General features: G+C 49.8%; 1 protein-coding gene across 3 annotated transcripts in view; it reads right to left on the bottom strand.

Annotated features, from left to right (window-relative positions):
- Nucleotides 1-25,471, bottom strand: part of ABLIM1 (actin binding LIM protein 1) — a 155,886-nt gene that overhangs the window by 59,135 nt on the left and 71,280 nt on the right. For all 3 annotated transcript variants that reach the window (XM_070432210.1, XM_070432208.1, XM_070432209.1), the window contains exons 5-6: nt 24,282-24,408; nt 22,814-22,907 (exon numbers count right to left, since the gene is read on the bottom strand). In XM_070432210.1, the coding sequence (XP_070288311.1) occupies nt 22,814-22,907; nt 24,282-24,408 (221 nt within the window). The remainder of the gene's footprint in view (nt 1-22,813; nt 22,908-24,281; nt 24,409-25,471) is intronic.

The following is a 25,471-nucleotide window of genomic DNA, read 5'->3' as shown; positions in this document are numbered from 1 at the left end:
ATGGTGATGGCTGAACAATTGTGTGCATGTAATAAAAATAATCAAACTGTCTGCTTTTAGTCAGTGAATTTTATGGAATGTAAAATAATCCTCCGTAGAGAGACATAACAATGAAAAGGAAGGCCGGCGTGGCTCAGTGGCTGAGTGTCGACCTACGAACCAGGAGGTCACAGTTCAGTTCCAGGTCAGGGCACACGCCCAGGCTGTGGGCTCGATCCCCAGTGAGGGGCGTGCAGGAGGCAGCCGATCAATGATTCTCTCTCATCATTGATGTTTCTACCTCTCTCTTCCTCTTCCTTCCTGTCTGAAACCAATTAAAATATATTTTTTAAAAAGAAATAGATTATCTGGACCCCTCACTCCCTCATAGTCACTGTGCTTCTAATCACTGTGCTGACTTCTAACTCCATGCTTGTTTTACCTGTTTTGGAAGTTTACCTAAACAGAAGCAAATAGGTCTGGCTTTTATTACTCACCACAGAATTACTCACGATGCTGTGAGTAGTTGTTCTTTATTACATCCTGATTACATAGCAATCCTTTGTGTACAAGTGCTACATTTTATGTATCTATTCTACTCTCAAGCATTTCGGTTTCTTTAAAAGGCTGTCTGTTTGAACAGGACTGCCGTGGAAATTCCTGCCGAGTCTCTTGGTGAATCACACACGTCTCAGCTGCAGTTACACACAGGAGTACACGGTATACAGCAAGCTCATCAGGTATTTCGCTTCAGCAGCCACTGCCACACAGTTGTCCAAAGTGGCTTTTGCCTTTTATTATGATTTTAATCTGAGAGGGATTTGGAGGAATTAAATAAGAAGAATCGAACTAAGAGCCCTTTGCCAAATGGATTCCCAAAGTGCTTTTCTAACCCCTGCGAACGCTCTTTTTTAATAAAATGGTCTCTACGTAAAAGCTCTGCCGCTTAATCCCATCAGGTACCCATTATTCCGGGACCTCCAGAGGGCCACTGGGCAATTTTCAATCCTCCTTCATCCTCGACCTTCTGCTGGTAGCATCCTTTCAACTGATGGACAGACGTGGCCAGAATGCAAATAACGATCATATTTAATTCCTAAATGGACTCAAAACCTGCAGGCAGTGGCCGGCATCGCCTGGACCACTTTGCAGAATGCTTTGCCTGGGAGCCTCAAAAGTGGCTCTAGTTTGGTCCAAGGCCCGCCGGGAACAGTGCAAAAGAATTGGGTTTGGAAGATGCACTTCAGTGGCTACTGAAAGATCTAATTTTCCCCCTTGTGATGGAGCTTAAACATTTCTTACCCATTATTATTTATTTCCAATATATTTTTATCGATTTTAGAGAGAGGAAGGGAGAGGGCTAGAGATAGAAACATTGATGAGAAACATCAACTGGCTGCCTCCTGCACACCTCCTACTGGGGATTGAGCCTGCAACCTGGGCACATGCCCTGACCGGGAATCCAACCATGATCTCCTGATTCATGGGCCAATGCTCAACCACTGAGCCACACCGGCAGGGCTCCATTATTTTTATTGTTAATAATACCCTTCGCATTTGTTCTGTAGTGAAATGTTTAGAAAGCACATTTAACCCGCCCAATGCTTTGTGGGGTACCCTCTTATTCTTATGCCTAATTATGGGCTAAGAAAAGTCTTCAAAGTTCCAGAGCAAGTGTTTAAATCTAGGGTTTGCTATTAAGTCCCTTCTCCCCTCCCCCCACATCCTGCTACAAGTCAAGGGTCAGAAGGACTGGAAATTACTTTGGTGGTTTGGACAGCTTAAAAAAGTTCTCCCCCACCCCCCTTCTCCCTTCTCCCATCAATTATCATGAAAGACTGCAGACGCTAACAACTCAGGTAAGATTCAAAGCCCTCTGAGAGGCCATCCCTTGCACAACTCATTGAGTTGACAATCATGTGAAGTTGTTGATAAGAACAGGGCCCCAGTTCCTGAGGCCTCCTTACCAGGGGCCAATTGGCCCATTTCAGACACGTGATTAGGCCACTGGGATGACAGGAATGACAGAAAAGTGGTGTTTGAGGAATCTGATAGGTTGAACCTTGTACTGAATGCCCAGAGTGATTGGCTGTACTGTTTATTTCCTCTGATCCTATGTATTTTCTGAAAAGACCTATATGCTCTATCATGTTAAAAGGGCATAAAAGTATTGGTTCTGCCTAGCTTGCAAGACTGCTGTGTAGGTGAAAGAAATGTTAATTATACATAAATTCACTGTGAGTCACATGACACAGGGAGAGGACGAACCAGGTTGCAAAACGCCAACGACTCTAAGGCGTTTCCTTTCCAAATACTTAGGCTCTGAAAGGAATTTTAAAGGGGCCTATTCGGGAAGCTGGACACGAGAGGGAGCGACCCTGGAATCCAAAGGAATGTTCCGGTGAACACGGAGGCCGCCAGGTCAGCGGCTGCGCTGCATGCGGTCAGAACCATCGGCGGAGTTCCAGGGGAGGAACAATGAGAAACTCATCCCGCTCCTGGCTCCACAGGACCCACTTTCCAAACTCAGACGCCACCCTGCAGTCAAGGTCAGAGGTCTTGTTTCCTTTCATTTCTTAACATCAGAAGATAAATATTTGCCTTCAAGTTCAGCACTCTTGAAACCTAATCCCAATTGGATAATTTCTGTCTCTTGTGGAAGAGCAAACACTTAAGGTTTCTTATTACCCGTGATCTCATTCCTGGTCTCCTTTCCAGCACAAGAGCCGGCTGGAGGCAGGATGTACAACTGACAGCACTCCAGTGGGTCGCTTCCACGCCCGCCGCCTCAAGGAAACCAGTGGTCAATGCCAAGGTCCCCACGGCCAAACAGCACCATCAAACACATGGGCGAGGGGCTGGGGAGGAACACGGCAGGATCCAATGGTGAGACAGGTCCCCTTAATTCAGTATCTTAGGAATGACTTTGTGGCTTGTAGGAGACATGCAGAAGGCAGGGTGATTTTTTTTAAATTAGAAAATATAAACTTGTTATACGGTGCACAGCAAATACGTCGTCCCAATTTAGGGATGACAACTGCTTTTCTTCCCCAAGTTGTGTCTCCAAATGCCAGTCCAGTTCTGTGACTGCTTCCCTTCTCCAGAAACTAGAAACATCTCCCCATCCCACCCCACTCTTTTCCTTTCTATTCTAAAAAGACTCTTAGCCCGGCTGGTGTGGCTCAGTGGTTGGGCATTGGCCCAGGAACCAAGAGGTCCCCAGTTCGATCCCCAGTCAGGGCACATGCCCGGGTTTCGGGCCTGATCCCCAGTGCGGGGGGGAAAGACGTGCAGGAAGCAGCTGATCAATGTCTCTCTCTCTCTCATTGATGTTCCTATCTCTGTCCCTCTCCATTCCCCTCTCTCCAAAATCAATAAGAAAAAACCATTAAAATGACTTTTTAAAGGATTTCAAAACGGGAGCCTTGTGCCTAGCCCGTGCCTCACTCTGTCATCTTGGACAATCCTTCGCACGTTATTTCCACGACAGCCACCGCTCTGAGTTATCAGCTCCCTTGCAGATGGTTCGGCCCTGGGCGGCCTACACAGCACATTATCAGACTAAAAATATTTTTTCTTCCCCAGGGTCAGAGGAGCCTTCGGGGTGGGAGCCAATACCAGAGCGGTCAGAAAAACACAGCTTGCTTTTAAAAACATCCTTGTCTGATTTCCTCTCCCGATGTGGGTGGACCTCAGCCCCTTTAACAACAACTCCGCCCCGAATCTCCGGAGCCCAGACTCTGGTTTCACTGGGAACAGCAGGGGAGGGACGCTTCCAGCCATCACTGTCAGCTCTTATTGTCGGTAGGAAGAAAAGCAGGGCGGAAAGTACATCCTAAGACGAAGGGGAGATGTGTGAGGGATTCAGGACCCCGGGTTTGGTGATACCCCAAATCAGAGTGCACTGAAGGCAAGGCCTGTGCCTTTGGATGACAACCAAAGCTTTTCTGTGTCCCGCAAAGAGAGACACCCAGAGCCACATTCCAGACTCCACATGCTGGGTGGGTGCCTGCCCTGCCCTCATCCTCTGGATTCCTCTGGAAGGGCAGGCCTGGGGACTGGGGCCAGGGTAAGTAGGGAGTGCCCGGCAGGCGGGCACCCTGCCAGCTGCACCTGCTGCACCACCCACTGCTCACAGGCGACAAGGGGACCCATCAGAAGGGAACCAGGGACCCTGCCACGGCTGGACCCCGAGACCCAGATGACAGCCTGAGCCACATGCATGGAGCGATTGTGTGAAATCTGGGCTCCCTGGTGCAGTCCTGTAGCTCTGCGGCCTTCCGAGGGTTAGGCTGGGCGACCAGAGCTGACACTAAGCCTTCATCTGGCCTCAGGACAGCAGACTGACCTGGGTTCTGAGTTCAAGTGTCCGAGTTCTCCTTAGTGAAGTCCACTGAGCTCAATCAAACCAGCCAGACTGACGGGAAATGCATGCTGCCCAGGCAAAGCGGCCAGTCTGCGCAGCAATGCTGGTGGTGGTGCCTCGAGTCGGTCCTTGCTTCCCACTGCTCAGCGCCCTGGACTCACAGGGCATGCATTTATTTATTCATTTATTTTAATATATTTTTTATTGATTTCAGAGAGGAAGGGAGAGGGAGAGGTAGAAACATCAATGATGAGAAAGAATCATTGACTGGCTGCCACCTGCACACCTCACACAGGGATCGAGCCGGCAATCCAGGCATGAGCCCTGACCGGGAATTGAACCATGACCTCCTGGTTTATAGGTTGACACTTAACCACTGAGCCACACCAGCTAGGTGAGCTCAGGGCATTTAAACATCAGAGGAATCGTCATTAAACACGATGTGTATCACAGTAGTTCCTGGATAAGAAATCTTTAACGACATCCCACTGCTCCTGACACAAGTTGAATTTCCTAACCCTGGTATCCAGCCACCTGCACGCACTGGTCTCAACCTACCTGTCAAGCTTTCAAACATTTTAGGGGCCCTAGAGAAGGTGGACTAGGTCTGGGCAAGGGCTTGGGGGTCAGTGCCTTTTAAAACTCCTTAAATGGTCCCTGGGTCTGGCCCAGACCAACGACGTCTCCAGCTCTCCGGAAGCAGGCATCCCCTTCCACGTGCATTTTTTCTTGTCCTGAGTACACATGTTTTATATAAAGTAGGCACCAGTGATCTGATGCAATAAAGTACATTATAACTGCTGGCTACTAAATAGATTCTCTCGCTAGACTTGAACTTCTCGGACGCCAGGACACTTCCTCTTATTCATGTTTGTTTTCCGGAGTGTTGAGCACAGAGTAGGTATTTTTTTGGTAAAAATAGTCTATTTTATATGAGAAAATACAAATGCTCCGAGGTTGGTTCCGTCTCACCTGCACATGGTCCCGCCTTTCCCTGCATCCCATGACATGTATGTATCCCACTGACGTAGCCTTGAGCTCGTAGACAGCTGAGTGTGGCATGACTTCCACGATTAAGTTCCATAAAGGCAGGGACTGTCTTTTATAATGGAATATTATGTTAAATTCTTATTTAAAGAATGAAGGATACATCAGACTAGTAGCCTCAAAATATGTAAGTATAAGTGCTGAGAAAAACTGAAATGCGGCAGACAAGTGGCAGAATAAATTTTTGAGAGCAAGCATGATCGGTGAACCCACATTTGGATTTTATGTTATTCTAAGCTATGTCTTCCTTTCGAAAATCTTTTTCTGTTCTTTTCTGGAACAGTTCTACTTCCTGTAATTTTGCTCCTAGTGCATTTCCTGGCAAAGAATAATTCTAATTCTTTCAGCATGCAACAAACAAGTCACCTGCAAAAATACCCCGGACCCTCGGCAGAAAAACCAACTGCCCATATTCTCCAACATTCCCTCCCAGCATCTTGGAGCATCAGAAAGTTTAAATGCCTCCCTTTCCTGTGGGACCAAGCAGGTCTCCTCTGCGACTCTCTTGAACTTGAACACAGCGGTATCACTTTCTTAACAACACACTGTCTCGGGAGGACAGATGCTCTCTCAGCATCTCCCTGGAACAGAAAGGCTGGTCCAGGCAACTCCCATCCAAGACCAGTCAAGTGCCTTCTGTCCAATTAGGACAGGAAAGCTGCTCCCACTTCCTCCTGCAGGCCAGCGTGACGAGCACAGAATGACCCAGGTGGCCCTGGCCGGGTGGCTCAATTGGTTGGAGCATCGTCCTGATGTGCCAGGGTTTCGGGTTCGGTCCCCGGTCAGGGTGCATGCAAAGGTCAACCACTGAGTGCACAGATGGCTGGAACAACAAATCGATGTTTCAATAAATAAAGATTAAAAAGCAAAAAAGATGACCCAGAGGATGTGGGACAAAATAATGAGTCTTATCTCAAAAGTAATGAGTCTAGTAAAGGCAGGAGCCTGAACAAAAGGCTGTTTTCTCCCGTGTATAAAGAAGGCTAGAATGAGCACTCTGGGGGAAGAAAATGCATTCAACCCATGCAGTACACACCTGCTAACACCTACTATGGACTGACGTCCTGCTGTCCTGCAGGGGCCGGAGGTCTGTCTGCCTGAGGCTGAGAACCTGGAGCACCTTTGCACCCCAAGCTGTGCAAACAGCACGTGCTCAAGAAGCATCACTGACTGAGACTCCAGAGGAGTCTGGATCCAGAGGAGGGGACGGGCTAATTATGGGTCAATGGGTCCAAAAGGACTTCATGGAAAACGCACCTGTAAACCGGGACTAGAAAGATAAGCAGGCGCTCCATTACTCGATGCACAAAAACTCAAGAACATTTTTCCTGCCTGCCACTCACATTATAGTTTCAATGATGGCCCCCTGTACTATTCCACCTACCCTCTCTTTCCCCAACAAACGAAAGCAAACCCAGAAAACCAGACATGTCTTTACCTTCCGTTACTTTTCCATATAATTTCCATATATAGTGAACAACTGAAAGTTCGTTTCTTACCCAGGGTACAGCTAACCGATAAGATGTGTTTAGAGAACGAAGTTTAAAGAGGGGCTACAAAGAGGAGAGAGAAGAATGTTGGTTCTTCACAGCAGAAGAGCAGCTTTCTTAGGAGAAAAATGTGTTTCAAAGGTCCCTACCGTACACCAGCACGGCTCAGAACAGGAAGAAATGAGCTTTATTTCAGCAACAGCCAGTATTCCGCCACCTCTTAAATCAAGCAAAAATAATGATCAGACACACAAAAACCCACTGGCAGGCCACGTCTCACAGTCATGATTTCACACTTAATTTATCCTGAGCTGGCTTGTACCACATCACAGCGATTTCCCCAGATTGACATGCTCCAGTTCACCACCCCCCGCCCCCCCCCCCTCCCCCCGCCCGCCCAATCCACAGAGAAGGCCCGACAATGAAAGTCCGACATGGCCTGCAGCATTAGTGGGCGTAGAGTCCATGTGAACTGAAAGCCCCTCACTAATTCTGGTGGCCGGTGAGAGCAAAGGGCGTCCCGATGAACAAAGCACCCCCAAATGGGTTCCTAGCACTTCCTGTCCAGCTCGGAACTTGTGGATAGAAGCTAAGGGTTTTTTCATGAAAGGGAATGATCTCAATGCTATCAAGGACTGTATCCTTTACCAAAGAGACAGCATGGGTTAGTGTCCTGGCAGAATCGAGTTAGCTACAAGTTTGGGCCACGTTTCAAATATCCAAGACAGAGACCCTTGAAAATATCACAAGCCTTTAAAAGTTTCCAACTGGTGCCGTCCCCCAAATGCCTGTGCCCAAGGCTCCCCCATGCCCGGCCTTTTGGCTGTATCGGCATCCCTTCCTGGATTATCTGCAGATTGGTTTTCTCAGGTGGCTGTTCCTATGCTGCTTACAAAGGACCCAGAGAATACAGTTATTTTTTCTGTATTAGCTGGAGCCCAACACAATTAAGAAGTGGAGCGAGCATTTTGAATTATGAGCTGTTTGGATCATTTATGCGGTCGTTCCCCTGAATTAATTTGTACCGTTGAAATGGAGCAGTACCTTTTCTAGCAGGGAGTGCATGAGAACACATCACAAAAGGCATTCAAAGTACAGGAAATGCTCCCCACAGGCCACTTAGCAGAGTCTGAAACTGTTTCTGTAGGGGTGTGATCCTGTTCAGAAGTTTGAAAGTTTTAGTTTGAAAACCAAAGTAAGAGGCAAAAAGGCACCTGTCGCTGCTATCTACCCCCATTGTATCCTCGGGATGAAAGACCAAACCACTAGTTTCCATGTGCTTTCTGCCTCAACTTTGAGAAGTCAGAGGAAATTAAATCCATGGAACTTTCCTGCCATGATAGTTCCAGGAGACCTGAGCAGGAAATACCTTTAAGACAGAAAACCAGAGGAGAGATCTTTCTGGTAGGTGCAAGGCTGGGTGTGGGAATCAGCCGAGCTGTCACCTCTGCTCGGTGTGATTCACATTAGCCAACGTCCCAGTTACCAAATGGCTCCGGGCTGGGAGAGGCAAGAGCGAGCAATTAATCAGCCAGATTCTTTGCCAATACTCTCATTACACGGTAAGTTAAATGGCAAATCACAACACATATTATTAGCAATCCATCCAAGTCCATCATGCCGTTTGAGAAGCTGTGTTAAGAAGTCAAAGCCCCAGATGAAAGAGTGGCTCAGTCGGTTGAGTGTTGTCCTGTGAGCCGAAGAAGGGTTGCCAGTTCGATTCCTGGTCAGGGCACATACCCAGGTTGTGGGTTCGAGCCCCAGTTGGGGCATGTACGATGCCCAGACGATCAAAGTTTCCCCAACACTTCCTCTCTCTAAGCATGTCCGTGGGTGAGGATTTTTCTTAAAAAGTCCCTCCCACCTTGCTCAGGATAGTTAAAGGGCCAGTAAGTGGTGTGTTCTCTGTGATGGACAGAGAAGCTGGAAGACACACTGGGTTTCACCCACAGATTCCTCACACAAGCCACGACTGAACGCTTCTCGGTGGTCCCAGCCCCAGTGCGGGAGGCCTCTGGATTTTTCTCATATCCACCAGCAGCACCTGGGCACCACCTTCCTACTGATCATGCTGGCCACAGTGGACAGGGGAACCAGCTGGTTGGCTCCAAACCTGGGTGTTGTGTGCCAAGGAATGCTCTGAGGGACCAGCCTGCCCAGGCTGCAGACTGTCCGGGTAAGAGCTGTCATCAGGACTTGTCAGACAATGGGGAACCTGTACCTGACACACCACCCTGGCCCCCACCCGGAGACTCACTGCACAGGGCACAGCACAGATGTGGAAACTTCTGGGCATGAGCACAGTCAACAGCTTCCCCTCAAGTCTATGCAAAGTCAGCAGCTGTAGGGTCTTAGAATTACTCAGAGAATTTCACTGGTGTGTTCACAAGGGCTTCTGACCTTGGCCTTCTGCTTCACCAACAGGACATCCTGGGACCCGAGACTCATAGACTTGTGTCGGGGAGATGCAGATGATTAGAAAGATGTGGTTATGTTAAAAATGTGGAAGAAATGCTATGACTTTTTTTAATTTTTAGGGTTTTTCCCCCCCTAGTCTTTTCCACTTGAAATGTCTACCAGTGGCTGCAATGTTTGTTTGTTTTCAGTAAAATCTTTATGTTCTAAGGAAAATCAGTGCAACCCTGGGAGCTGAAGGAAGGAAAACTGGTTCTGAGGGCTGCCAATGGCAGGCACCCACCGGAGAAGGAGGAGAAAGAGGCCACAGAATATGGGCTTTAAGCCAGAAGTCTTGGATTCAAATCCTGATCCTAACAGTGATCACCTATACACCTTCTGGCAAGCTGCCCCGAGGCTCCGTTTCCTTATTTTCAAATCAAAGAGATGCGTGTATAAAGAGCTAAGGCAGTAAGAACTAACAATAGCTACAACTATAATCTCCCTTTCTTAGCTATTTCTGCCCTCAAGAGGCTTACCCTGCAGAGGATGGTGGGCATGTCAACACGGGACTACAACAGGGTAAGACTTGGTGTAATGGACCAAGTGAGAGGGGAAGGGAGGGGAAGTGACCAAGACTATGATGGGGGGAGTCAAAGAGGCATCACAGAAGAGAATCACTTAACTTAAAGGGGAGCAGGTGTTTACTGGGCAGATAACACACCCCTTTTCCCTCTTTTCCTCCCTCCTTTTCCCATCATCCATCCATCCATCCATCCACCCGTCTGTTTATTGTGATAATGTTTTAGGTGCTGGGGATATGGCAGCATCTGTCATGAAGTAGACATTCTAGCAATGAGTGACAGACAATATGCATGTATACAAACATATGTGACTTTTGGGGGGGCAGGGGCGAGTGCCATGAAGAAGATAAAGCAGGGCCACAATACAGAAGATGACCCGGGAGTTGGATGGGTGGAGGCAACGTTAGGGAAGGTGATCAGGAGGCCTCTCCCAGGAATAACAGGCAGGTTGACAATGCGCCACCGACACCTGGGGGAAGGCTGCTCCAGACAGAGGAGCCGCGAGTGCAAAGACCCTGCGATGGAAAGGGCGTACGCTTGTGGGACAGAAGGAAGGCCCGTGGGGCTGGAGCCAATGCGGGGAGAGATGCAGGTGACCAGGTTGGGGAGGAGCGGCAGGGCCTTACCCACAGAGGGCTGTGTAAGCCCAGATAAGAGTTTTTACAACTCTGAGGTTTAGAGTCAAAACAAAAACCGAGTCAAGCACATTTTTCCCCCTTATGCTTTATAAAACACAAAGGAAGACTGAAAATCTACACCCTCCCCCCAGTGGCTAGTCTCTACACTTTGTTATGTAAGAACCAACACCTTCTTTAATCTGTTGCCAGAGCCAGATACACGTTGCATCCTAAACAAGCTGCCAAAACAAAGCCGAAAGCTGGGCTTAAACTTTGTCAGGGGACGTTCTAAACTTGGCAAAACCCAGGTCTCCATCTTTTCAAGTATGTTTGTTTGGACAAGGTACACGGATATAAGCACGGATGCAAGGAGCCAGCTGCAGGGAACTCAGACGAGCTAACACAATTCTTATTTAGCAACAAGGAAAGATGAAAGCAGTCTCAAGTGTAAGCAAACATGCCTGATTCATCTAATGTTTACAAGCAAAAAAGACCTCGATATGAACAAGCAATGCCCAGGAGGACTCAGGCATGTATTTGCCAAAAAACATCCTGGGCTTGGTGAACGAGAAGAGCGGCCGCGTTTGGGTCCCCTTTATTAGGGGTCCCCTTTCCCCCCAGGGCCACACCTTAAGCCTCTGCAGCTTGGGGCGCTGGTGAGATTCATTCTTGCTCCTCTAGACTCATGCCAGGGGCTCTGCTTGGGAAACGGAGCTGGGGTCAGTCTGTGAACTTCAGCATTAAGATAACCTTTGGCTTCTTTCTCTCACTACTGTGCTTTCCTTCTGCATGTTCCTCACCTGGACACCCATGTCCTCACACCTGGTTCAGGCACCATGGATCATTTGAAGCAGCAGCATTCTCATTCCTCAGTAAGACGCTCCCAGTCCCCTAAGACTAACTACATCCTTAAAGTAAACAGGGTCTATTTTTTCTCTGTGCTCTAAGAGTTCTTTCTTTTGACTGGATAATTTTCTTAAACACAAAGAGGTTGGGAATGCTCTGCCTCTGGGTGAAATCCCAGGGTTGGACCCACGAGGCTGCCTTAGCCTGTGGGGCCCTGAATAACAGCATAACAGCGGGATTTTAATTTCTGGGCCTCAGGAAGAAAAATGTATAAAGCTCTTCCTCTCCAAATTCTCCAAACCGCAGACCCCCTTTCCCTGCATCCTTAAAAGATCCCTTTGGTAGCCCCTCAGCATTAAAAGCTGGTGGGGTGGGGATTGGATTTCTCCTTTTGAAAAAACAAAACAAAACAATAATAATATGCAGAACAGCCTCTGTGCACAGGACACAGGCTGCAGACACGTGAGCTTCTTGCAGACCAAGCTCCGAGGTGGTCTTTCTATGGGAACCACTGACGTTCAATTGTTTATTAACTACTGAGCAACCAACATGGGCAGGTGCTGTGCCACATCCTGGGGATAAAACAGACCTAAAATACCAGCCTTCTCTGCACTCATGGGTCTTGGGTGAATGGGGGGCGGGGGTGGTTTAATGATTAGGAAATGAGTCTAAGAGACACATGGTATATGATGCCTTGGTACCTCCAGGTAGAGGCAAAAGGAAGGTTTGCTTCCCAAAAGCAGAAAACACAACTTTGATCACACCGTAGGCCAGTCGGACCCTATCACCAAGAACGGGCTCCAACAAGTAGAGGCATTTCCCAAAATGTTCGGCCAATGCCAAGTGCCACCCCCTGTCCCAACCGGGCTTGGGAAGAACCCCCTAGAGCAGCGGTCGCCAACCGGTGGTCTGCGGACCACTGGTGGTCCATGAGGTCCAAAAGGTTGGCGACCACTGCCCTAGAGAGTGGCCTGTCTCCTCTTGTTTGGGTGGCAGCTCCTGAAAGGCACGGCGCTCAGTACAACGTGCCCCATTCTTGGAGAAACACCATGAAAACGCAATACAGGTAACGTGTTGGTGAGAACTATTTTCTGAGGCCGTGACTGCATACGTAAAGCTATCATTGGCGCGTGGGGCCACCAAAAGAAGGGGAACTAAGCAAAACTGGCTGTTCCCGATGTTTTGTACAGCCAGTATTTGTCTGCTACAACTTTATTTGTTTTGTAAGCTATTAACCTCTGATAGCAACATAGTGGCAGCATATACTAAAGATGTAAGAAAATTTTTAAGTGGAAAAAAATTCCAACCATTTGACTTTACTGTCATCTGTGAGTTGGAGAAAGGCTGTGACTGTTCTATTTCATTGACAAAATAAGACCCAATTCCTAGACACTCAGAAAGTTGGAGAGGCACTGGTAGAGTGGGGGATGGAAAAAAGAAATGAAAGCACTCAGCTGCAGGTTCCAGAAGAAAAAAAACAAGCAGGTGTGTGTGCCCACCTGTACTCAAAGCCCACATATCAAGAAACCTGTATTTGCAGACTTGATAAGTGATGGGGAATTATTTGCTTTATAAAATGGGCTATTAAGTGAGCTGTGTGTTTTTTAAATAGTACATTCCTGGGATGCACTTAAGATAGAATTCAACATAGAGAAAGAAGTCTGATTACTATGCAACCAAGGCACCGGATCAAATCAGGCCTGTAAAGGGCCCTGAGGGGAGAGGCCGAGAGCAGAGTGCAGATCCAGAACAGCGCTGAACTGCTCCCCGCCCAGCCCGATGTCATTTCAAACCAAAACAAAACAAAAACCAAATGGTCAAGGCAACATGTGTCCTATCTGGGTTCTTTGACACAGCCCCTCTCCCTGGGGAGGCCTCAAAAGTGGGTTTTTTAGAGCAGTGGTTCTGAACCTGGGGGGGGGGGGGGGAGGTGATTTGCCCCACAGGGAACAATTGGCAAGCCTGGGGAGGAAGTGTAGTCCACAAAGAAACAGCCCATCCAAATGTCAATGGTGCCAAGAATCCATTGAGGAGGCAAGATCCTGATCGTCCCTCTAGGAAGTTGGGGTGCAAGTACTGAGTATTGGGGACTGTTCTGTTCTTTTTTTTATATATAAAGTTGATTTTTTAATTTTTAATATATATTTTTTATTGATTTCAGAGCAGAAGGGAGAGGGAGAGAGAGATAGAAACATCCATGATGAGAGAGAATCATTGATTAGCTGCCTCCTGCAAGTCCCCCAATGGGGATCGAGCCCACAACCCAGGAATGTGCCCTTGACCAGAATCGAACCTGGGACCTTTCAGTTCGCAGGCATACGCTCTATCCACTGAGCCAAACCAGCTAGGGCTGTTCGGTCCTTTTAAATGAGCTATTATTTAGTTGGAGGGGAAAACCCGCAGATCTCGGTTGTCATGATATGCTATTCCTTGAACCAGCTGGTGCAAGAGTTAAAGTCACTGACACATGAAAATGCCCGAGAGACCCACTTGAAAACATTGGGTGGAAACATGCATTCAAAGTGCCATAAAGAGCCGCTAGGCAAGGCCGAACACTTAGTCTTCAAAAGCCTTCTTGAAAGTAATTTATCCCAATGAGCCATGGCAAATTCACCTATTCTGTAAGCCCATCTTGACTCAACAAGCCTTTTGATCCACTCTAGAATAGCAACAATTGTATTGTAATTAGTTATTTTCGCTGGCTTGTCGGAACCTGTTGGGGTAATCTAAATAACTTCACATCCTCTTAACATTCCTCAGGAGGCTGCCTGGGAGAAACCAGGCTCCATTGTCTTCCAAATCCCCAGTCCCCTTAGGTGAGAGATGAAGAGCCCAAGGCGGCTACACTCCTGCTGGGTTTTGGTTACTCACTTTTCTTTTTTTTAAACTTTCCCAAACCATAAATCTATTTCTTTCACAGTTGAGATGATTTTTTTCTTGGCTCCTTCCTTCTTTAGTGCTAGCACAGCACACCTTAAAACTTTTTTTTTCTAAAAAAATAAACTTTATAGTGTGGTTTGATTAATAGCTAGGTTTTTAGAAAAAAAAAAAAAAAGAAACGACTTTTATTTTAAAGGCAAGGATCTCTAGATTTCTCTCATTTCCTGCCCAAAGAAGCAACCATCAGCCTCTTTCAACCGGTAGCTGTAAAATATGAATAGCACCCAAACGTTTTGCTTCCTCATCTTCATTCATGGGAACTTCTTAAAGAAAAAAATCCCACACATTTATAGTGACAGAGAAACATACGCACTTCCTCATGCCACCTTTACCACCAAACCCCCTTAAAAAATGACTCTAAAGTCCTTTCACTTCAAATATAAATTCCCCTGAGACCTACGGACAAAACAAAGCAGATCTTGAAGCCATCCCCTCCTTGCAGTCTCGGGGCTGCAGCCTGAGAAAACAGGCATTGTTTAAAAAGTCTCCAAACTCTCACTCTCAAACAGCCCGCCTTTCCCGCTCTCTCCCCGAGTCCCACATCAATGAAAAGAAGCTGCATCGTTCAGTTTTGTGCCGTAAGAAAAACGGAAAGTTAAAGTGACCAGCATCCCAGACCCGTGCAAGAGGCTCCTGTGGCCAGCACCGGGCCGACCACATCTGGAGGACCCAGGGGTCTCGGGATTCGCCCAGGAAGCCAGGAATCTCACATCTTCCCTGCAGAGCAAGGCGCCTCGTGCAAGGCCAGCTTTACCTGATGCCAGGGCTCCGGCGACTTCTGCTCCTTGGCTGCGCTGAGCAGGGAACTCCTTAGGACTTCACCCCCAAATCACGCCCGGCCGACTGGGGCTCCCCGCCCGCCTGGGTTACAGGAGGCCCCTCCGGACGTGCCTCTCCGCAGAGACACACCAGGAAAAGGAGCAGAGAGGGCAGGCGCCTCCGCCTCCTCCTCCCCGCGCTCACACACTAGTGCAGCACACCAGCCACCCCTTCGGGCCAGTCCATCTCGCCCCAAAGAAGGGGGGTTAGGTTTCCGTGTTTACACACAGGTGGGGAAAGTACCATTTTCACCTGCGCTCCCCAGTGTCTGCATCGCGGCTCTGACAGTCACGTCCCCCAGGCAGAGGCTCGCATTGCAACCAGAGCCTTTGGCTTTTGAAGTTTCTTTCTGGGGCTGTAGACGATGGGAAGGTGCACCGCTGAGCACGGCATCAGAGCTGGCAGCCGCCTCCAAGCCACTCACTGCCTCTGAGGCCACGTGAGGAGCTCCGGATGGAAGTGCAATGAAAAGGGGTGCACTGCGGTTTGTGTTGGTTTTTCTGCATTTTCCTACTCAGACATTTTTTAAAAATATTTTTTTTATTGATTTCAGAGAGGAAGGGAGAGGGAGGGAGAGATGGAAACATCAATGATGAGAGAGAATCATTGATCAGCTGCCTCCTGCATGCAACCCGGGTACGTGTCCTGGCCAGGAATCGAACCGTGACCCGGCCTGGTTCATAGGTCGAAGCTCAACCACTGAGCCACACCAGCTGGGCTGTTCAGACATTTTTGAGGGAAATGTGACCCCAGGAAGACTGTGTATCAAGCTTCCATGATTCCTGTCGTTGGTACACTTTGTATTTTGCGCTTTTATTGCAGCAAAAAAGGTATTTGATAGACACATTCCAGACACTTGGCCACACCTATCACCTCACTGTCAACTAGACCGTCCCGCAGCAATCCCAGATGAAACAGCGGCCAACAGCGAAGTCACAGGCTCTTCACGTATGTGAACGGAGAGGAGCCGAAACCCCGACCCTGATGGCACAGAACTCTCCCAGGCTCCCCTTTCTGAGGACGAGGGCGAGATTCTGTGCAAACTGCTGAAAATTTTAAGGAAACTAAAGTGATTTAGGGAAGTTTTTTATGGAGATTATTTGCCCATAAAGATCAACTAATAAAAAGACCCTGTGTGTGTGTGTGTGTGTGTGTGTGTGTGTAATCTTTCCAAACTGGTTTGGAAGCAATCCCAAACATCGCTGAAAAAATGTTAAGGTTTTTAACAGCAAAGCTTGGCTTCTCAAATGAAGAGGAAGCGACTGGGTTGCACATGAGGATAATGACAGGGGGAGGCTAAATTTCTAGTGCATCTCTCTTCCGAGGAGTCAGAAGCCTCCAGGCATGGGCCTTTGCCACACACGTCCAAGGCCAGATTCTCCAAGTGTCATCTGTAAGCTCGGCCCAGTTCCCACCCAGCACCAGGATCACCCAGAGTAGGGCGCCATGCTAAAGGCAGATTCTGCTCAGCCGGTATGGCCCAGTGGGTAGAGCACTGGCCTGCAGACCAAAGGGTCCCAGGTTCGATTCAAATCAAGGGCACATAACTCAGTCTCAGGCTCCTCTCCAGCCGGGGCCCTGGTCAGGGTGCATGCAGGCGGCAACATCAATGTTTCTCTCACATCAATGTTTCTCTCTGTCTTTCCCTCTCTCTTCCATTCCCTCTAAAAAAATCAATGGAAAAATATCCTCGGGTGAGGATTTTTAAAATGCAGATTCCCAGGCCCGGGCTGGACCCCTGACTCCTAATCTCTGGGTGAAGCTTAGGCATCCATCCTTTAAACAAGATATCCACAGGATGCTCAGGCACAGTGGCTTGAGGACCCCAGCCTTGCACGGTGAAACCCAGGCAGCTGGGACTGTGCCATCTACCTCCGCAATCCCTGAACTCTGCCCCCTGTTGGGGACATTAGCAGGCAGCCTACTACTTGTCAGAAGGCAGAGGAGTCCCTCCTTACAAAGGGAAAAGATTCAGTCAGTGGGCCTCCCAGTCTCCCGGCTAGAATCGAGCTCACTGCCCCCCTGAGCTCCATCCTCTCTCTTCTCTCTGATATTTGCAATATCAGCTCCTCTTTCAGATTTTATTTATTTAACCGTCTCTATGTCTGCCGGGCTGGGGAGAAAGAAGATGGTTCATGAGCAAATTTACCAAGCAAACCCCCAAATTTGCGAGTTTCTCAATAAAACAGGCCCCAAATCACTACCCAGTCCTTGGTGGGCATTAATGAGCGCCCTTTCCTGTCCTTCTGACTGTCCATTTACATGCACGTGACTTGGGGAGAGAAAGTAAAGAGTAAAGAATCAAAGGATGGGCACAGGTTTCTGTCTGAGGTGACGGACATGTTCTAAAGTTGGGGTGTGATGATGTGGCACCGCTGCGTAAATATACTGAAGACCACTGAACCGCACACTTAACCTGGGGGAATTGCCAGCTGTGTAACCAGAGGTGTCACTAATCACAGGGGAAGCTGGTGAAAGTCTGTGCCAACAGGACTCAGTGCTACATGAAGGAGCTGACATAGGCGTTTTACAGGCCGCACAAGCTAAGAGACCTTTCACCATCATCTTAAATACTAACGTTCCAGCCCGGCTGGCGTGGCTCAGTGGTTGAGTGTCAACCTATGAACCAAGAGATCACGGTTCGATTCCCGGTCAGGGCACATGCCCGGGTTGCAGGCTTGATCCCCAGCAGGGAGCGTGCAGGAGGCAGCCGATCAATGATTCTCTCTCATCATTGATGTTTCTATCTCTCTCTCACTCACCCTTCCTCTCTGAAATCAATAAAAATATATTTAAAAAATACTAAAGGCCCATCTGGGCATGACACGGAATAATTAAAGAGAACAGCACAAATCCTCCAGGAGTTCAAACTGACCCCGAGGCTGCTCGGGTGGACGCGTAAGGTGGGCACGGACAGCAGGAGAAAGCTTGTGGCGCTTACGTCCCACGTGAGTGAGAGGAACAGGAATTCAGTCGGGTGGTGAGAATTTATGCCCAAAGAGCATGTGGAATCTTTAATAATTCTGGCTCAAGGCCATGGCAAAAACTCATTGTGGGAAAAAGATCACCCATGAACACATCTGTATTTAGCAGCTGCTAGGTGTCCGGTAAAAAGTAACAGGAAATTCTTGCTGAAACAATGGTAGACTGAATTCATGGGCATAAGTGCACGTGACTGTCTGAAGTTACGTGGTGTACGTGGTGAAATTTTCAAACCAAAGCATCGACATGACGAGTAGCATGGGCGTTAACTTGTGCACCTGAAATAATCACGTATAACTAGCCCGACTCCTGCATTCAGTCAGGAAGTTCAAAATATTGTGCTTTTTAAATATGTATATTTTTATTGATTTCAGAGAGGAAGGGAGAGGGAGTTAGCTAGGAACATCAATGATGAGAGAGTCATTGATCGGCTGCTTCCTGCAGGGCCCACACCAGGGACTGAGCCCGCAATCCAGGCATGTGTCCTGATTGGGAATCGAACCACGACCTCTCAGCTTAGAGGTGGACGCTCAATCACTGAGCCATGCCGACCAGGCAAAATATTGGGGTTTTACAAAATCTGTTTCTTCATTTATAAATGAAGGAAATGAAAAACATTTCTTGATGCCCTGTATGTCAGGCACTATCTCAGACAACTCACCTATCTCATTCAAGCCTTCAAGAGGTGAGCATTATTATCCACATTTCACAGGGGAGGGTGCTGAGAGTTTAAACAGCCCACTAGTCCTTACTCAGCTCCAAGCGTAGCTACTGGAATCAAATCCCAGTGAGCCTGGCTATATCCAATTTTTCCTAGTAACCGTTCCTCGCTCCCTCCCACCTCACCTAAGGCCTCTCCAGGCTCCAGAATTCCAGATTCTATCTGTTTCCAAGATGCCTGCAGCTTTGAGTTTTGCTGACGGGCCATGGAGATGGTGTACAAACAGTTTTCATTTGTAAGTGGCCTTATGGGGTTGGAATCTCTGCCCCAGTTCATTTCCGCGGCACTGGATGGGCAGCAGCCTCAACCGCCCCTCCTCCTGACTAGCTGGCAAGTCTAAGCAGGCCCATCTGCCGGAATTGGCATCAGAACATCCCCCCGAGGCGGGAAGCCGCGAGGTCCAGGAAGCAAGCACACTCAGGTGGAAAACCAGAGAGCAGCAAGCCTGTTCTGTGTGGGACAGCATCTCGGCCTGTGACCAGGGGACCCACCGCTCCGTGTCCCCTGGGGCAGCTCCTGGGCCTCGGGGACGGTTTCACCTCCGAAATGTCCCCAGTGAAGTGGAAGGAGGCACGAAGTCCTCCGAGCACAGCGAGAATGGGAGCCCGTGGTTCGTCTTCTTCACGCACGTGGGTTAGTATCCTGGCACTGCATGTACATGCTATGCACAGAACGCAGGAGGTGCTGTCATCAGCCTGTCTTTTGCAAATCACACCTTCGATGGTGAAAGAAAGATTAGATGTTATGTGCGTGTCACGGGATAACCCACGCTTCTTCTCACGAGGTCAGACAGGTCGGCCCAGAACAAGACCTGCTCTCTGCATGTGGCTGTCACAGCACCGCATGCTTCAAAGACCTTCAGCACAAGGAAGGCAGGGGACCGGGCCTCCCATTTGTAGCCTGAGCTAGGTTCACGGGACATCAGCAGCATCTGTCCCCGGGCTTTAGGAAAGTGTAAAACCAAGCCACCTTCAGAGAATCCAGGAAGAGGATTTGGTGGGATCGTGTTGTGATTCTATTTCCTACTGGCCAGGAGTCCAGCAGGAGGGGGCGAAAGAGAGTCTAAATCCAGCCCTTTCATCCATGTTTCCCAGTTAACAGATAAAGGCTGGCCCTGACCTTCTGAGGGATGAATGGAAAGGCATTCACTGGGCAGGAGGATCTGCCATGGCCTACGCTGGAGGGCCTGTCCCTTACGCTGTGTGGTACACAAGTCGTTACTGACATCACCACACGCTCCTCCCCGGAGAGCACATGGGGCCCAGTAAACACCACGTCACGAGACATGTGCTGCCAGCCTTTTGGGAAAGACAGGAGGACTGATTTCCTGGGTGTGGTGACTTGAGGAAGAAGGGGGAGGAGAAGCCGATCAGACCTGAGCAAGCAGAGCCGAACACCGCCCGCCCCCCCCCCCCCCCCCTCCGCCCCAACTCCGGCCTCCGGGTAAGAATGCAGACACCATGGCTTCCCTTTGTCTCTGAGAGAAGCGCTCACCCAGAAAGGCAGGTGCCCACTCAGCGCTCACCCAGAAAGGCAGGTGCCCGCTCAGCGCTCACCCAGAAAGGCAGGTGCCCGCTCAGCGAGGCTCCTTCTGCGGAGGGGGCCGAGCTGCCCGGGGAGCCCGTGGCTGAGAACAGTTGTCTAGAAGGAATCCGTGCAGAGCTGCATAAACAGAGTTCACGAGGGATGTGAATTGAGCAAGAGACAGAGAGACTAAGAGTAGTCGTCAGCCGAGGGAACAGCCAAGAGTGAGGGAGAGGACTCAGGCAGCCATGTCCCTTAACCCTCAAGATTTCTGTTTCCAGTTTGACATTTGCTCCCCCGCACCCCCTCCTGTGCTGCCTTCATTTTGGAATGATTGTGTTGTTGTTCTTCTTTCTTCACGAGGTTGGCAGATAGCAATCTATGCCCCAGAAAGGAAGATTCCCGGAGTCAGAGACCCCCTAGCACCACCCACCAAAGACGGAAGGAAATGCACATCAAAGAGATTCTCTCTGACATCCACTGAGATCTGTGAACTTAGTCTGAAGTGTCAGGAGCTTCCTGTACCATCAGGCTGCTAAAGCAGACGGCGGGGAGGGGGAGGGGCGGAGAGAGGAGGAAGGCTGCTTCAGAGAGGAGCTTAGAGGTGGAGATGGAGACAGGAGGTCGAGTGGCAAACCCCAGGATCTCCCACTCATTTGCTTCTGAACTTCTTCATTAGGAGGCAGGCTGTAAGCAGCACCAGAACACTCCTGCATCGATAAGTTAGTTAGCATAAGCCTTGGAAATGTGCCATTTAGAGTAAGATCTCTCTAAAAGGAGAATCTTGTTGTAAAAAACAAGACTGAGAGCAAGCTCGTGACAGATAAACCTTCAGCTCAAACGGATGCTATATGCCGGGTGCTACGTACCATTTCCAGAAAATTGCCCCCCAACTCCAGGCGACCAATGACTTGCTTCCTGTCCCCATGGATTTACTTATTCTGGGTATTTCCTCTAAATGGGAACATACGGTATGAGGCCTTTCGTGACGGCTTCCTCACTTAGCAGGTTTTCAAGTCATTATGTTGTGACCTGTGCGGAATCCTTTCTTTCTAGTATGTCACTGTCTGTATAGATACATCTATGGACCCTCATCCATGGACACTTGGGTTGTTCCCTTCTGGCTGCTGCGAACAGAGCGCTGTGAACATGGGTGCACATGGATTTGAGTCCTCCCATCCATTCTTCATACAAAAATCTGATCCAATCACATGATGCGCCAGCCGCAATCACTTCGAACTCCTGAATGTGACCCTCGACCCCTCCACTCCGGCCCCTCCCACTCGTCAGCATCATCTCACACCTGGCCTTTTGCTTCTTGCCTGTGCTGTGCTTTTCATCTTCCCCTCTGAGCCTCCGCAGAGGCGGTTCCCTCTTCCTGGAACACCCTTCCCCTGGGTGAGAGGCAGTTTATCTCCCAAATCCAATTCGCTGCACTAGCTCCCAGCACAGAGCCAACGCTGGCCCCTCTTATTTTACGGACAGAGAGGCACCTCAGAGCTCGCTGTGGGATGAGGAGGGCCACGCTGGCCTTGGCTGGGAAATCCGGCAGAACCTGCCCAGAGACAACGCGGGGGCCTCTCGGACTGACATCCTGTGTCTCTGAACCACGCCCTGCTGGGGAGCTTGAGTATGTGGATTCAGGGCCCTGGTGTCTGCCCAAGCAATGTGACAAGCCGCAGGACCAGTCGGTTGCCTTCCCAGCTGCTCGGCACACATGCTCCACCCTGCACTGCGGGCCGGCTATGAGGCAATCTTTGCTTTTCCCGTCACAACTGGTCAACACCCACAGGCCTGTGCGAAGTGAGGTGGTTCCACAGACTCCAGGGAAGCACGGCCAGCCCAGAGGCAGAGGCTGGCGGCCGCTGAGACAGCAGGAAGTGAGCTCAGGTGCGAGTCAGTCACACCTGAACTCACAGGCTTCAGCTCCGCCCGGGCCTCAGGGCTCTGGGCCACACAGGATGTGGACTTCTCAGGGCGGGAAGTCACCTTCCATCCACCCTTCCTTTTCTCAGCTTCAGTTCTGAGCCTCTGCTCCCTGAGTGTGTGCACACTCATATGCACACATGTACCGCAAGAGCACACACGTCATGCACACTCCCAGGTGTACGTGCACGTGACACTTCCACACATGCACATGCAAAAGCACGCGTGTCTATACACCTATACACGTGTATACACATGAAGACATGTGGCTCTAACATGCTCATCTCCTCTTCTCTGACTTCTAAAAATAGTCTAATACAACCCTCCCTTCCACATAATTACTAACAGCCCCTTGATGATTCTTTCGTTCCCTTCAAATTCTCCATCGCTCCCATGTCCACATGAACATGTAGTAGAAACTGCCTGTGAAGACAGTCAACACGTTGATCTCTAAGAGACTGGTCATCTACAACCTTCTCTCCTCCACCCGTGAGAAAAAATGGGAAAACAGACTCCCACGCGTGTCCGAGGGCCTCGGAGGGAAACGGCGCTTTGAGGGCAGCCCGCCCGTCACTCACCTCCAAGACTTTGCCTGTGATGAACTGGTGGCAGGCTTCACACTTCACCCCGAAGAGCCCCTGGTAGTCCTTTTCGCAGTACGGAGCGCCGTCCCTGCAAGAGAGAGAGTGCTCAGAGCCCGAGAGAAGGCCCAGGCGGGGAAGCCACCGGAACCACGCTGCTCTGGGGCCTGGGACAGATGGTGGGAGACTGTTTCTCTCCCGCCCGGTGTTCACGTGCCTGGAGATCAGACACGAGCAGAACCCATGAGACCAAGCGATTCAGAGACAGAACTGTGGTCCTGGGCCACACAGAAACCATGGCCACGTCACCGAGTACTCACTCCCCAGTGCCCGTCCTCGAGGGTCTGAGGCTCACTAGCCAAGCCCTGGCATCGTTCTCGACCACCGCCAGCCAGATGGGCTTCAGCTCCCCTCTCTGGAGGCCCTGACCTGCCTCCCCACCCCACTCCTCGTGCTCACACACAGAGCCTCGGCCTCCAGGAGGTCCGAGGGGCCCAGGCCTTCTCGTCCAGCCCCCATAACCGCCGTGGCTTCCTCAGTGCGCAGTGAGGATGGCACTGCACGGCCTGTGGCCGAGTTCAAAGGCACCGCTCTGGACGGCCCCGTGGCCCACGGCGCGCAGCCCTTGGTGTGCGTTTAAGAGCCGAGCATCTTCCTCTTCTCACTTCAGCTCTGCGTCAGAGGCACCTCTGGGGGGTTCCCACAGTCAGCCCAGACCTACAGGGTTAGGTTTTTGGAAGGTGGAGCCCAAACTACGTTTTGTTTGTTTTGCTATATTCTTAATTCATTTGGTATTTTTGAATAGCTGATACACTTGCCCGGTTGGAAGACATTTTTTTAAGCATAGAAAAGGTATATAAGGGAAAATTTCCCCTCATTGCCACTGTCTCCCCTAACCCCAACCCCATGCCCAGTCTTTCTTTCTTAACTCAGAAGGTAACCATTGTAACTGAACTAGTTTCTCCAGTTGCATAAACATAAAACAAACAGAAGCCCTACTTCATCTGCTGTAGCTGTTGTCCACACCAGCCTAACACGAACCCATTCTGAGGAGCTATTGTGGGCATTGGTCCTAATGGGCTTAGTGCCTAGAGACCCTGTGTGGGTTTTGGGGGGAAGGCTGGGGCATCTACAAATACATTCAAGAACTGGAAGGAGGACAAAGGTTTGTTAGTGCCAAATTGGGGGGTGGGGGGCTAGTGAAGGTAAAATTACTGAATGCTTCATTGGTTATAACATATTAAATCGGCTTCGTTCATTGTTAAATCAGGCAATGCTTAACATCTCATTACATTTATAGGAGGCAAACTATGGCAAATGCAGAGGAATAAAATTCCTTGCACCAGTTTACAGCCAAAAGTTCCTGTGGATTGTGGGGTGTACATGTCTGTCATTATGTCCTGCAGGTCGGGGTGGGGCCCCCGGAGCAGAAGCGAGAGGGTCCCCCAGGTCCAGCCTCACTTACTTGCTGATGTACTCTCCGGTGAGGACCTTTGCGCAGGACTTGCATTTAAAGCACCCCAAGTGCCACTGCTTTTCCAGCGCCAGCAGCGCCTGCCCGTTCTTGATGTCCCTTCCGCAGCCGGCACAGTCTGGAAGAAAGAGCAGCCAGATGTTACTCCCTGCAGCCAGGTGTTACTCCCTGCAGCCAGGTGTTACTCCCTGCAGCCAGGTGTGCTAAATGCCCGCACTCGGCCAGCTCTGAACCCGGTGTCCCCATCACACACTCAATAGATATTTGCTTGAGCACCGATTCACTCTGCGCTCGCCCTGCACAGTCGGTCTCACAGGCCCCATCCTCACGCAGCGTGGATGCTCCATGAACCACGGAGGACCCAGGGGATGGATGTCCTCCATCCTGTATTTCCTCGGAGGTTATTTAAGTCCCCTCTGAGCTCCTGCTGGCCCAGAGACGACTCAATTACAGGGTCCAGGCTGTGACTTGGGGAAAGCTCTCATGGGCCTGCAGTCACTGAGGACGTGTGGGAGCCGCAAAGCCTCCCAGGCTGGATGCCCCGCTTAGCACCATCACGTGGTTCCCAGAATGCCATGCCGCCCAGAAGTCTCACTTCTGTAAACAGGACTCTTCTGCCTTGTCAACCTAAACCGGACCCTCCACGATTTGTCATCAATTAAACGGCTCTTAACTCCTCAGCTTTCAATTCTCCTGGGCAGGCTCCGTGAAGCAGATCACGGAGAGAGAGCTCCTTCATGGTGAAGAGCGTGGGCCCCGGAATGAGCCGGTTCTGCGCCCAGCTCAGCGCCTTGTTGGCTAGTTCCGTGATCCAGGCTGGTTCTCCCGCTTTCTTTTTTTAAAAAATATATTTTTATTGATTTCAGAGAGGAAGGGAGAGGGAGAGAGAGATAGAAAAATCAATGATGAGAGAGAATCATTGATCAGTTGCCTCCTGCACGCCCCCCACTGGGGATCTAGCCTGCACCTGGGCAACCGCCCTGACGGGGAATCGAACCTTGACCTCCTGGTTCATAGGTCGACACTTAACCACTGAGCCTCACTGGCCGGGCTTTGCTGCTTTCTAAGCCTCAGTTTGCTCGGGCGGAAGCCAGGATGCGGTGAGCGCTTTGCTCCAGCCTCCGAGGAGGATGTGTCCCGTGATGGACTCAGCACAGGGTTGGCATGCAGGAAGCGGCTCT

This window comes from Myotis yumanensis, unplaced genomic scaffold (assembly GCF_028538775.1).
Source record: "Myotis yumanensis isolate MYYU_CA2020_CCGP unplaced genomic scaffold, mMyoYum1.0.hap1 SCAF_13, whole genome shotgun sequence".
In the NCBI taxonomy this organism is placed as follows: Eukaryota; Metazoa; Chordata; class Mammalia; order Chiroptera; family Vespertilionidae; genus Myotis; species Myotis yumanensis.
This window is presented reverse-complemented; position numbering and strand designations above follow the sequence as displayed.